The sequence below is a fragment of the Lactuca sativa genome, chromosome 1, assembly GCF_002870075.4.
Source record: "Lactuca sativa cultivar Salinas chromosome 1, Lsat_Salinas_v11, whole genome shotgun sequence".
Taxonomy (NCBI): Eukaryota; Viridiplantae; Streptophyta; class Magnoliopsida; order Asterales; family Asteraceae; genus Lactuca; species Lactuca sativa.
In genome coordinates, this window is record NC_056623.2 from 75,223,758 (window position 1) to 75,235,561 (window position 11,804).

Sequence of the window (11,804 nt, forward strand, 5' to 3'; positions counted from 1 at the left end):
TATCATATAAGGAAATTAAATATTTTATTAGTTGATAAATATCTTTAATTAGATCAAGATTATAGTCATATATATCAAAAAATCGGATTAGAGTTGATCTAATATGATTAAGGTAAGTTTCCATAAGATAATCATCAAGAAATCCCGAATCTGGCCATTCCTGACGCTTGGACTCGCCGAGTCAAGCCAACTCGCCAAGTCCACTATGGGACTCGCCGAGTCCATGACTTAGAAACATAAAAATTGAATTTTGTAGTTAAGAATCATACAAACAAGCAACAATTTAATAGAAACCAAGCTAGGCTCTGATACCACTGATGGGTTTTAGCCATAAGAACTTTCCTATGTGCGCATGCAAAACCCTAATGCTTGGATCTAGGCTTTCTAGTTAAACATGCTTTGAATCCAAGACTTCTAATGACTAATTAGATATAAGAACAATACAAAACAGATCTAGAAGTTTACCTTTGAATCTCTTGTTTGATCTTGTTGTCTTGGAGCTCTAGAGTCACAATTGTCACTCCTCTAATGGCTTACAAACACCAACTAGCAAGGAGGATGATTTGAGAGAGAGGAGAGGGAAGGAAATTTGGCCAGGGGTTCTCTACTTGAGATGAGATGCCGAATTCCCTGGCCAGAGGGTCTATTTATACTTGTAGACTCCTTAAGGGTTTCAGCTTAAACCCTAGTTGGATAATCTTTCCTTAAAGCAATCCAAATCCATTCCTTAGATAACCTTGGACGATTTTAAGCTATCCCTAGCTTCTAGAATTCGTCCATCCTCTATCCAATAAGGATTTACAGTCTAAAGTGTAACTATCAAACAATTGACAGTTTATACCCTCTTATTTAATTAATCTCTTTAAGTCACCAAATTAATACTAATTAATTTATGACTTATATTAATCAAATAACAATATTATTATTCCTTATATTATTCTCATAATATATTAATAATATTTATTCTCTCATAATAAATCATCCTGTCAAGTTGCTATGGTGAAGGCAACCCAAAAGGACCATGCACAACCGGGTCAAATACTTGCCTAATATAGTTGCAGCCTTAGACACTATTCCAACACAAACATGACCAGGCCTAATGACTAATTGAGGCCTAAAAGCTCAAGGACCCAAAACAAATCCAACTCCTTTTGTTGTGCGTATGCCTAGCGTACCACCCTGGTACGCATATCGTACTGAGTCCCTGGGCCGTACGCGCTGTATATGCTATGTTATGCCCATCGTACTAACAAATTAAGCACTTTCTTCCATTAAGTGCTTAATACTCGATTTCCTCACGTCCAATAGTCATATCTAAGCTCATTAACACGACCTAGGGCATAAAGTTGGCAGCTTTATGCCTTTGCATGTCTCATATGTTCCCAACACCCCATTAAGACCTTTCCAAGGGACTTAATCCATGCATGAGCTCAAAACACCCATCAAGACTTTATTTTGATGCTATGAATGGACCTAAGGACCTCAGATCTAACATTTCCAGCCTCTGGAGTTGCTCAACTCACAAGAGGAGATCCAAAACCAACAAAAGGGACAAAACTAGAAAACCCTAGCTAGATCTAATGAATAAGATGGAAATATCAAAGCTTTATACCTCCAGAAGCTCCTCAAGGTGAACTAGATGCAGATTCTTGAAGCCCAATGCCACTCCAAGCTTGCTTGACAACTTCTCCTTCTTGAATGGACACTAAAATTGCCACAAATGCACTCCTTAAGCTCAAAACACACTCTCAAATGGTATTAGGGTTTTTAGGGACGTTTGAAGGTGAAAGAGGCTGATTAGCGTGAGGCTCAAATAAGATAAGGATGCTTATATAGGTCTCAAGTCCGGAAATTAGGGATTGGACATCCGTCATGTACGCCAGTCATACTTTTGGTACGCCCAACGTACATGTTGTCCCTCGACAATCAATCATACATAGTACGCTAAGAATACCCATAAGTACGCCCAACGTACTTAAGGGACTTATTATGTAATTTTTAAAATCTTCAAGGGCTTCAAAGGCAATACCTGATTTGGAGTGTTACATTAAGAGAAATTAAATATTCTCCTGCTTTTTGTTCCTACAAATCTTCCTACCCAATTAAATGATGACATGTGTCATATTAATATACTAAAATCTCATTAAATGAGAATTAAATATTACACATGTTACTAGTTAATTAGATAGGAGGATTTGTATGGACAAAAAGTATGAAGATATTTAATTTCTCATACATTAAATATAAATTAAATTTAAATGGGTTGATGAGTTGAAAATTGGCTGATAATTTTTATCCGACCCAACCTATTTAATTAAATATGTTAGACTGGTTGACCCATTTAACGTAAATGGGTTGAAAATATCAACCCAACCTGCTAATTTTGGGTTGGCTTCGGGTTAGGTTGGTGGGTTGGATCGATTTTTGCCAGCTCTACTTGTAATCGGAGTTGCTAATGGTTTTCCATCCCAGTGAGTCCCAAATTGTGTACAATGCTCCAAAGGTTATCTTTAATGGTAGTTCGTCTACAATTCCAAGAATCCCGTTAGTAGTTGTCACCGCTATTTCATCATTGAAATCCCTAGATTTTGTACGTCTTGATAGCTTTACATCCATGTGGTTTTCAAACCAAACTTGTACTACCAACCACATGTAACAATTTAGGACTCAAATGTTGATCATGTTTTAAGCTTATCTTTCTACCAAGATATATGCTTTTTATAGTTTGGTAGGTTCGAAACAAGAATCCCATCTTTCGGTCCAAGGAAGCCTGCAACAATCATGGGAGGTACATGAAGATGATGGTATTGAGAAACATAAACAAGAAAAATACAAGTGTTCGCATAAGAAGAACAAGAAAACAACATGGAAGAAGAAAAGAGACATGAAGAAACAAGGGAGAAAACCCATAGTTAGACGAACAATGCAATACTATTTGTTCATTTTAGATCTTAAGAAAATACACATGATCTTTCTGCATAGCTAGTACAATCCTAGTTTTGAGATCATGCATAGCCAAGGGGCATAGGGAGCAAACCTTTAAACATAGAGGGCGGATAATTTTTTTTAGGAAAAGGTTGAGGGAAAGATATAAAATATTGAAATACTTTTTTAATCTGAAAAGGATATTGTGGGTCCATCGTCCTTCTGCCTCCACTACGCCAACCGTCGATCTCCAACTATGAAACATTAATCACTTTCTGTTATAATATTTCTATTGTAAACCTTTAAAATAATAAATATGGCAAAATACATTAAACTTTGAATTTTTTATTTTTAAAAATGATATGTAAGACTCTATGCAATATATTAATAAAATCATAGATTTACTTATAAAAGAATAATTTACTTGTATTTAATTTTTTTATTTTATATATTTGGAACTCTTAGATCATCCATAACACAATGTTTTTTTTTAATTATTTGTAAGTTAAATAAGTTATGCAAAATGACAATTAAAAATAGTCATATTTGCAAAGATTTTGTAAAGTATTTATAAATGTACAATCTAAATAAATATAGCGTTTTAACACTTTAATTTTTATGTTATTAGTATACTCTATAAATTAATATTTATAGAACTCATAAATAGACTTTGTTAAAATTTTTTTTTTTTACTATAGTAGACATTTGTTAACCTAAAAAGTCATTAAAAAAAATTCTTTTTATGGATGATGCTCTTAAGTGATTTTAAACTTCTACAACATTTGTTAAATGATGACCCTAAACCTATAACTATAATAACATTTTCCAAACTAAAACTATGTTTATTATATAAATTTTGCAGTTAAATATTTATATAGCAGTTACATATCAATCAATATTGTACATTTATAAATTACAAACTACTTTGACATTTGCTACAGAATCTTGTTACAGAAGTATCTTTCCATCTACGCGTCTTTTCTATATAACATTCATTCATTCCCTTCATTTTCCCTCTTTCTAAACCCAAATCCCACCTTTTTTTTTTTTCTCTCCATTTCTGCACAAATCACCTTCATCAGAGATCGAGATTCAATATACTTTACACTTCCGATCGACATCATCATCAACCAGCTGATTTCCTGAAGTGATATAAATCAATTGATTTCTGATAGTTTTTTTTGTAAACAGTACATGGAAAGATCAAACATGGCGGAAAACATAAACGAAGGAGACGATGCAGTGATCGGACTTCCTCCTGGATTCAGATTCCATCCAACTGATGAAGAAATCGTCACTCATTATCTAACACCTAAAGTTCTCAACCGGAATTTCACCGCCAGTGCAATCGGAGAAGCTGATCTCAACAAGTCGGAGCCATGGGATTTACCTAGTAAGCAATCATAGATCTGTCAACTCATTCAATAATGATTTTATCAAACTGCACCACTTTTTTTTTTTACTCTCAGAACCAGATTTGATATTTTGAATATGAAAAACGTTTTTAATCACTTCGGATTTGAATACTTACGTTTTACGGAAAACGTTTTTTCAGAGAAAGCTAAGATGGAGGGAGATCAGAAGGAATGGTTCTTCTTTTGTCAGAGAGATCGGAAGTATCCGACAGGGATGAGAACTAATCGTGCGACGGAATCCGGTTACTGGAAGGCTACCGGAAAAGATAGGGAGATATACAGGCCTGGTGGAAACTTGGTAGGGATGAAGAAGACGCTTGTTTTCTACAGAGGAAGAGCTCCAAAAGGGGAAAAGACGAATTGGGTCATGCACGAATTCAGACTTGAAGGAAAATTCTCATACTACAACATGGCTACACCCTCTCAGGTACAACTCCTTTATGCACTTTTTTTTCGAACTTTCATCAACTTTTGAAGTGATTTTTGTTCATTAAAAATATATTTGAAGTGATTTTTGTTCATCAAAGAATTGCTTGCCTATAATAAGAATATATTTTTTTTGGTAAGGGTCACCTTTTTTTTTTATTGTTTATAATATGGATCATTTTAAACGTTTTTTGTAATAAAAATACAATTTTTTAAAATAGAATCTAAACTAAAAGTACATATTAAAATATGTTCATTTTATCTTTTTTTTTTTTTTTGGGTTCGTTACATAAATTTTATGTAGTAAGGGGTTCGTATATTTGATCATAGCATGTTAAATACTTCAATTTATGTTTAAAAAAGTTTTGCACCAAAAATGGTTATATTCTTATCTATCCAAAATTATATAAAAGTTAGTGGGTTAAAAGAACGATTTAACCAAAAGTGGTATGGTGTTATCTAATCCTACGAATAATTTTAGGACATATCTTTTGATCTTGTGACTTTCGATTCATAATTTTTTGGTTTTAATTTATCAAAAATTAAAACTTCAAAAAAAAGTTACAAAGAAATTAATTAATATTAATATACACATAAATAAAAAAGCATAAGAAGTCAAATATGTCTAATTAATATGCATTTATAACCTTGAGAAAAAAATATATATATAACTTAAAGAAACCAAATAGTACTTTAAAAAGTATATTGACAACTAACATATTAGTTCTAAATCCTTATATGGTTATTATCATATCAATCGACATAACATTCATATTATAAGCTAACATTTTTTTTTTGAAAAAAAAAATTCTTTTGGCTTCATTTCAAGTATTTCTAGTTTGCTTCATGTCTAAATCGCGTAACTATATACATAAATGTCACAGGATGAATGGGTTGTATGTCGCGTATTTCACAAGAACACAGGATCACAAAAGAGCTCGAATACAGATCATGGGTTCAGTTCTTTTGTCGAAGACCTCTTGGATGGTCCATCAATGCTGCCTGCACTGACGGATCCTTCAGGCTTAAATGTTGATCCGACCTTTGATACTGAACCGTTCTACTTGTCTTATGACCAACACGAAATTCATCGAAAAGAAGATTACAAAAACATCAGTGTATCTTCGTATAATTACAACTTTGATGCCAACAGTTACCAAACGAGTCCATTCATGAACGAACATCTATACAAGAACGTACATACTCGAGTGAGTAGCGATCATGTGGGCACATCATCGTTTTCAGACTTGGATTCTTTATTGGAATATTAAATGAGATTAAGATTTTTTTTTATGGTTTTATTTATATAGATTAAGTTATATTTGTTAATTATAGTCCCGAAAGGTTTTTAGGGTAAATATTGAGTGGATTTGTTTTTTTTATGTTACTTTCCTTAGGGTAGAAAATTGTTTGATCAAAAACATAATAAACTCTATGTACATACTATTAGTTTGTGTTGTTGTGTCATATTTTGTGATATTTCGTTTTTTGTATTCTTGATATTTTCTATCCTTCATTGCATGGACGCAAAATTGATTCAAGGTATGAACTTTAGAACGTATATATAACCTTTACTACAGATTCTATAAATGATAAGTTTATTTGATATAGTTAGAAAAACTATCGTATTACACTAAGATTTAAATGTATGTCTGAGAAACTAATCAAAATGTTGTTAGCCGAAATTTTAAAATATGTCAAATATGTAAAATGACAAAACAATGAAACTTAAAACCAAAATACCAAAAATGTTAGTTAAAATAGCTTAGAAACTTTTTATGTAAAGTTAAATCTTTTAGCTCGCACACAAAATGAACTTTTTTTTTTCTAATTTGATTTTTTTTTTAAATTAAGAAAACAGATTTTCATAAAACCTCTCAAAAACTGGTTCTCAAAATAAACAACATAATCTGTTTTTTAAACAAAACAATTAAAGATGCTGTGGGTACTACAATAATTTCCAGCCTCCGATATATATATATATATATATATATATATATATATATATATATATATATATATATATATATATATATATATATATATATATATATATATATATATATATATTTGGCATTTGTCATACTCTCGTTCAAATTGCCAAATATATGACTATTTTAATTTAATTTTTTTTTTCTACATGTCATTTTATAAGTTTTTCTATTTATTAAATTACACATAATATTTTAATGTAATAATCGTAATAAATGTAGTAATAAATGGATATCAATTTCATTAATAACTTACATTTTAATTTTAAAATTTCAAAAATTAAAACTCATTAGTTTCTTTTCTTTATTTAAATTATTTATTTAAATTTAAAAGATAAAAAACATTTTCATTATAATAATTCAGTATTTTTCTTATTTTCGTATAAATTTAAATGTCAAATATTTTGACCTTTATATTTAACTTTTTTTTTAAATTAACCAATGTAATACATGGGTCTCACAACTATATATATATATATATATATATATATATATATATATATATATATGAATGTTTTTTTAAATTAACTTAATAAATGAATGTTTTTTTGCCACATATCATCACCTAATTCAATATGTCACATGACATCTTTATATATATTAAAAGAGAACCCTAATGACATCACCTTCAACAATCAGGGCTATTCATTGTCTTTCCTTGATTAATTTCAGCCCTTGGATCATTTTAATGATGTCATCCTAAAGAACATAATTCATTGTCTTTCTTTTGAACGTCCGTAACCTCTCCATATATAAATGAACTGTAATCAAATCCCATAAAATCAAGTTTCACTTAATTTTAGGTATTGAAATGATAATTTTGATCCGCTTTCTTTTTTTAGATTGCTTTCTGTCAATCAATTTGCTCTTAAAATTGCCAATATATCAATTATGAAATTTATATTAAGGGGTTGTCCTCTGGTAGTGAAGATCAAACACTATGTAAACGCTCATGCCAAGGATTTTGCCTCAATGGTAGGCTCAAATCAGTTATGTCAGGTGATTTCATAAACTCCTATGATTTTTCTTTTTCCTTTCGGTTCTTAACCCTATTCTCCATCTATTATCACTCAGATCTATATTTGTCTTTCATTCCCATCACCTTAGCCATTATATATCTCTCTTTTGTACTTCAACTTCGCCATTATATATCTCTCTCTTGTACTTCAACTTTTAGTAGCTATTATTGAAGAAGCTGATGCGATAGCAGGTTAGTCATGTTACTTCAATTTTAATTGACATCTTCGTGAGCGCTGTAAAAAATCATTCTACTAGGTTTTAAATCAGCTATGATGGTTGATGTCAGGTACAAAATTTCTATTTAATTGATTTAATCACTTTTATATTTTTTATTTTTCAGATGATAACACTTTGCCTTTTTCAAGAAGGAAGAAAGAAACATTTACATGTGTAGTGCTTAGGAAGGAAGGAAAATGGAGTAAGATCCACTTATATTTTCCTATCCGTGTCTTGATTTCGATTTTGGTTATAGCCACCGACTTTTACTGGTTCACATGTTCAATGTTTGTTTTTTTTAAAACTACATGATTTTTCCTTCCAGTTTTCCCTTTTTTGCTATAGTTTTAAGGGATTTTGTCTAGGTTTGTAGCATATTGTTTTTATTGCAAGTAGTTTCTACCATTATGTGATAACATATATCACAGTAATTAGTCTTAGTTTCTTAATGGAGACTTTTGTTTGATGATGTTTGACGGGTGTCTGATGAAAGTTCTAAGAAGATCACCATATTATGGAAAAAGGGGTAAAAGCATAAACATACATCCTTTTTGTCATCCTTGTGGTTTGGGTTTTAGATATTATGTCTTGGGATTTCCTATAATTGAGCAGCAATGTTTGGATTTCATGTCTTATGAGATGATGTCAGCCCGTCATCATCGATTGGTATAAATTTCATTTATAATTTCATATAAAAGACTTCTATTGAGTTTATGCTTGATCAAATGTAGTAAGTTTTGATTATGGTACATGTAAGATGCTTTTACACCAATATAAATCCTACTTTATGTTCTTATTGCAACATAGTCTTCTAAAATGTGTTAGTAAGGTTTATTTATTTAGTGGTAACCTCTATGACTCTTAATTGTCTAACAAACTTGGATGAATTTTTTGTGCATAACATGTATGCGATAAAATGCCTCACAATCACTTCTGTTATTTTATAGGTTTTTTAAGTTTCTTCAACTCACATGTTGGATGATATTGCATTATTTTAATCTGGCAATAGAAATAGCTAAAAAGATTGGTTTGAAATAGTAATGTACTTTCTTTACAACTACTTTTATTTTACTTTGAAAATAGATTTGTTTTGGTGAGATGGAAGGGAATCTTTTTTCATGTCAAGTGTAAAGAGGAAAGCACGTTCTGCTTCCATATACAAGTCAACGTCTGGAAATAAACTGTTCAAAGAGTTGGGAAATACATAAATCTAGCCAACCAAGCTTAGTAGAAATGTGTTTCAATAAGGATAAAGATGATTCTAAAAACTTTAAATGAATCTTAATAATCATTCGAATCAATTCTAGCTTTAGGTGGTGAGGAGAAGATAAAAGATTTATTATCAAATAAAAAGAACAAGACACCATCCATTATCAAGGATTTCTGATCAGGATATGCATTATCATAACAAACTTTTCACAAATTGCACTAGAATTTATTAATTTTTGTTTTATCCTTTTTACATGCATCATCAAATATTAAAAAGCTCTTTATGTGTCGAATCAGTAGGTCTACCCTGGAAGCAAATGCACAAGAAAAAACTCTACAAGTTCCTCTCTAAGGAATGAGCTTCCTAGATTGGGATTTTCCGAATCTACCCCTGATTTTACATCAAAGGATTTGAGAAGTAAGGTAGAAATCCGTGTCTTGTTCAGCCAAAGTCTTGATGATGATGTGGTTAAACAGCAGAGAAAGGTTCTCCAGTTTGTTTAAAAAAATCAAGATCAAATAGCTTTTCTTGATCATGAATTTTGTGGCTGATAGATTTGCAAGAACAAAGAAGATGCTGGAAGCAATGGGTTTGGGTAAACAAATTGTGACACCTTTGTGGCTAGAGAGCTGTGATCAGGCAGGGATGAGAAAATTTACATCCTTAGAGATGCTAAAAAGGAAAAACAACATGTCTGTTTCATTGTCTCAGACAATAATAACACATCCACTTCTAATGGTAACTGGACGTTAATTTTGAATTGCAATAACTATTCAATATTACATGACTAAAGTTTATATGAATATGCTCACCATATAAAAGAATTGTTATTTTAGTGCATATACCAGGATCCAAGAGTCTTCATTAATCCAAATGTAGAATCGAACAGAAATGATTGAAAACTTGATCAAGTGTGATCATGCTCTTATTATATTTTGAATGAATATAAAAGAATTGCTATTGTTAATACTGTCTTGTGAACAATATTAAGTATGTATCATGTGTTCCATTCTTAGACAAAGGTATAAACCCATATCTTTTTTAAGCTACCTATTTTCGTTGATTTATTTGTTATGGGCTTATAGCATCTTACTTTTACTTCTTCTAGTTACAACATTGTACTCTAGATATAGCAATGTTATCCGAACACAAAACCAGATTATATTAACTATTTTATTGGAGTGGTTCAAGTTAGGTTGACTTAGTTTGATGTCCTACATGTAGTTTGTAGAGAGAAATTCATGAAAAAAATTAAGCTAACAATATTTTGATTACTTTCTATCAATAAGAGTGAGTTTGGTTGCGGAAAAGTTTCCAGTTTTCCATGAAAATTTTGAAAACAAATTTGGTTGATTCAGTTTCCAAAAAAAATATGAAATTTTCTATTTTCCAAATTGTATGTAAATTAGAAAAGCGGTTTTTATAGTTTTCCAAATTTATAAGAATGAAAATGAAAACTCCACTGGTTGCAACCGAACACGTTTTCTAAAATTTTCATTGAAAACTAAAAATTATAACTCAACTATATTTTCCGAAAACATTTTTTTGAAAAATGAAAACAATTTTTCACAAAGAAGACATTTTTATTGATCATTTGTTTTAAAATGACTATTAATAACAGTAAATGACAGTCATTATCCAAGGTTGGTTTGTTTTTCAAAGATCATATTTTTTCACATGGTCAATTATATGTTTCCTTATCTAGAGTTCAAAGTAAAAAATGATTAAAATTGTTAATTTTAGATAATTATGGTATACTCACAAATAAAACTTCGAATGATGTTTATAAAGAAGTTTTTAGAAAATTATAAACATTTTATACATTTTTAGGTCTTGTATCATCTTTTATTTATTATACACTCCATTCATCATTTTAATTTATAATTTATTTTGTTGTGTTTGTGTATGTTTATTATATTACCATCATGCTTAATTTATCATATATCAATGTCATCTTTATAGTTTATTGTGTTTTTTTATTATATTCAAGTGTATATTGCTTTATACAAAGTCATGTTTTTATAAAATATCTAAACATACAAAACGTAAATTGGATATTCATAAAAGTGTATAAATTAATTTTTAAAACATTACTGACATAATTTCTATCTATGTAAATTAATAAATTTTTTGCAATATTTGAATACTCAATATAATTTCGAATTATGAATAGTGTTTTTCTTTATCAACCCAAAAGATGTCAATTGATGATTATTATTTTATTTATTTATTTATTTTACCAATTTAATGATCCGATATATTTTCAAGATAAAGCTAAATTGGACCCTTCAAATGAATCAATCGATGTTATCAATGACTACATGTTAGGATTGATGAAAGATGAAGGGAGAACTTATCTGATTTTAAATTCTTTATGTGAGACAAAGTGACAATATTGGTTTGAAGAATCAATCTAATCTCCAGATGTGTTGAATGATTTTAAGGCAACTGGAATTCCCAATCATACACTTACACTAAAAACAGGTGTTCCAATCATGTTACTTCATAATATCGACCAAACCAAAAGTCTATACAATGGTACTAGATTACAGATTGTTAGACTTGAAAGACACATCATTGAAGCCCGAAGTATATCTGGTA

At 30.2% G+C, this 11,804-nt stretch overlaps 1 protein-coding gene across 1 annotated transcript; it reads left to right on the forward strand.

Annotated features, from left to right (window-relative positions):
* The first annotated feature begins 3,933 nt into the window (after positions 1-3,933).
* LOC111918500 (NAC domain-containing protein 87) lies at positions 3,934-6,263 on the forward strand. The gene is made up of 3 exons (XM_023914160.3): positions 3,934-4,318; positions 4,481-4,767; positions 5,651-6,263. Exons 1-3 carry the CDS (start codon positions 4,120-4,122, stop codon positions 6,035-6,037), a joined length of 873 nt encoding a protein of 290 aa, XP_023769928.1. The 5' UTR covers positions 3,934-4,119; the 3' UTR covers positions 6,038-6,263.
* Positions 6,264-11,804: the final 5,541 nt, after the last annotated feature.

Excerpts from the sequence above, each read along its gene's own strand:
- LOC111918500 (XM_023914160.3), top strand. The coding sequence starts at position 4,120 with ATGGAAAGATCAAACATGGCGGAAAACATAAACGAAGGAGACGATGCA. Across the intron at positions 4,319-4,480 it reads GGAGCCATGGGATTTACCTA|AGAAAGCTAAGATGGAGGGA; the intron begins GTAAGCAATCAT and ends ACGTTTTTTCAG. Across the intron at positions 4,768-5,650 it reads ACATGGCTACACCCTCTCAG|GATGAATGGGTTGTATGTCG; the intron begins GTACAACTCCTT and ends TAAATGTCACAG.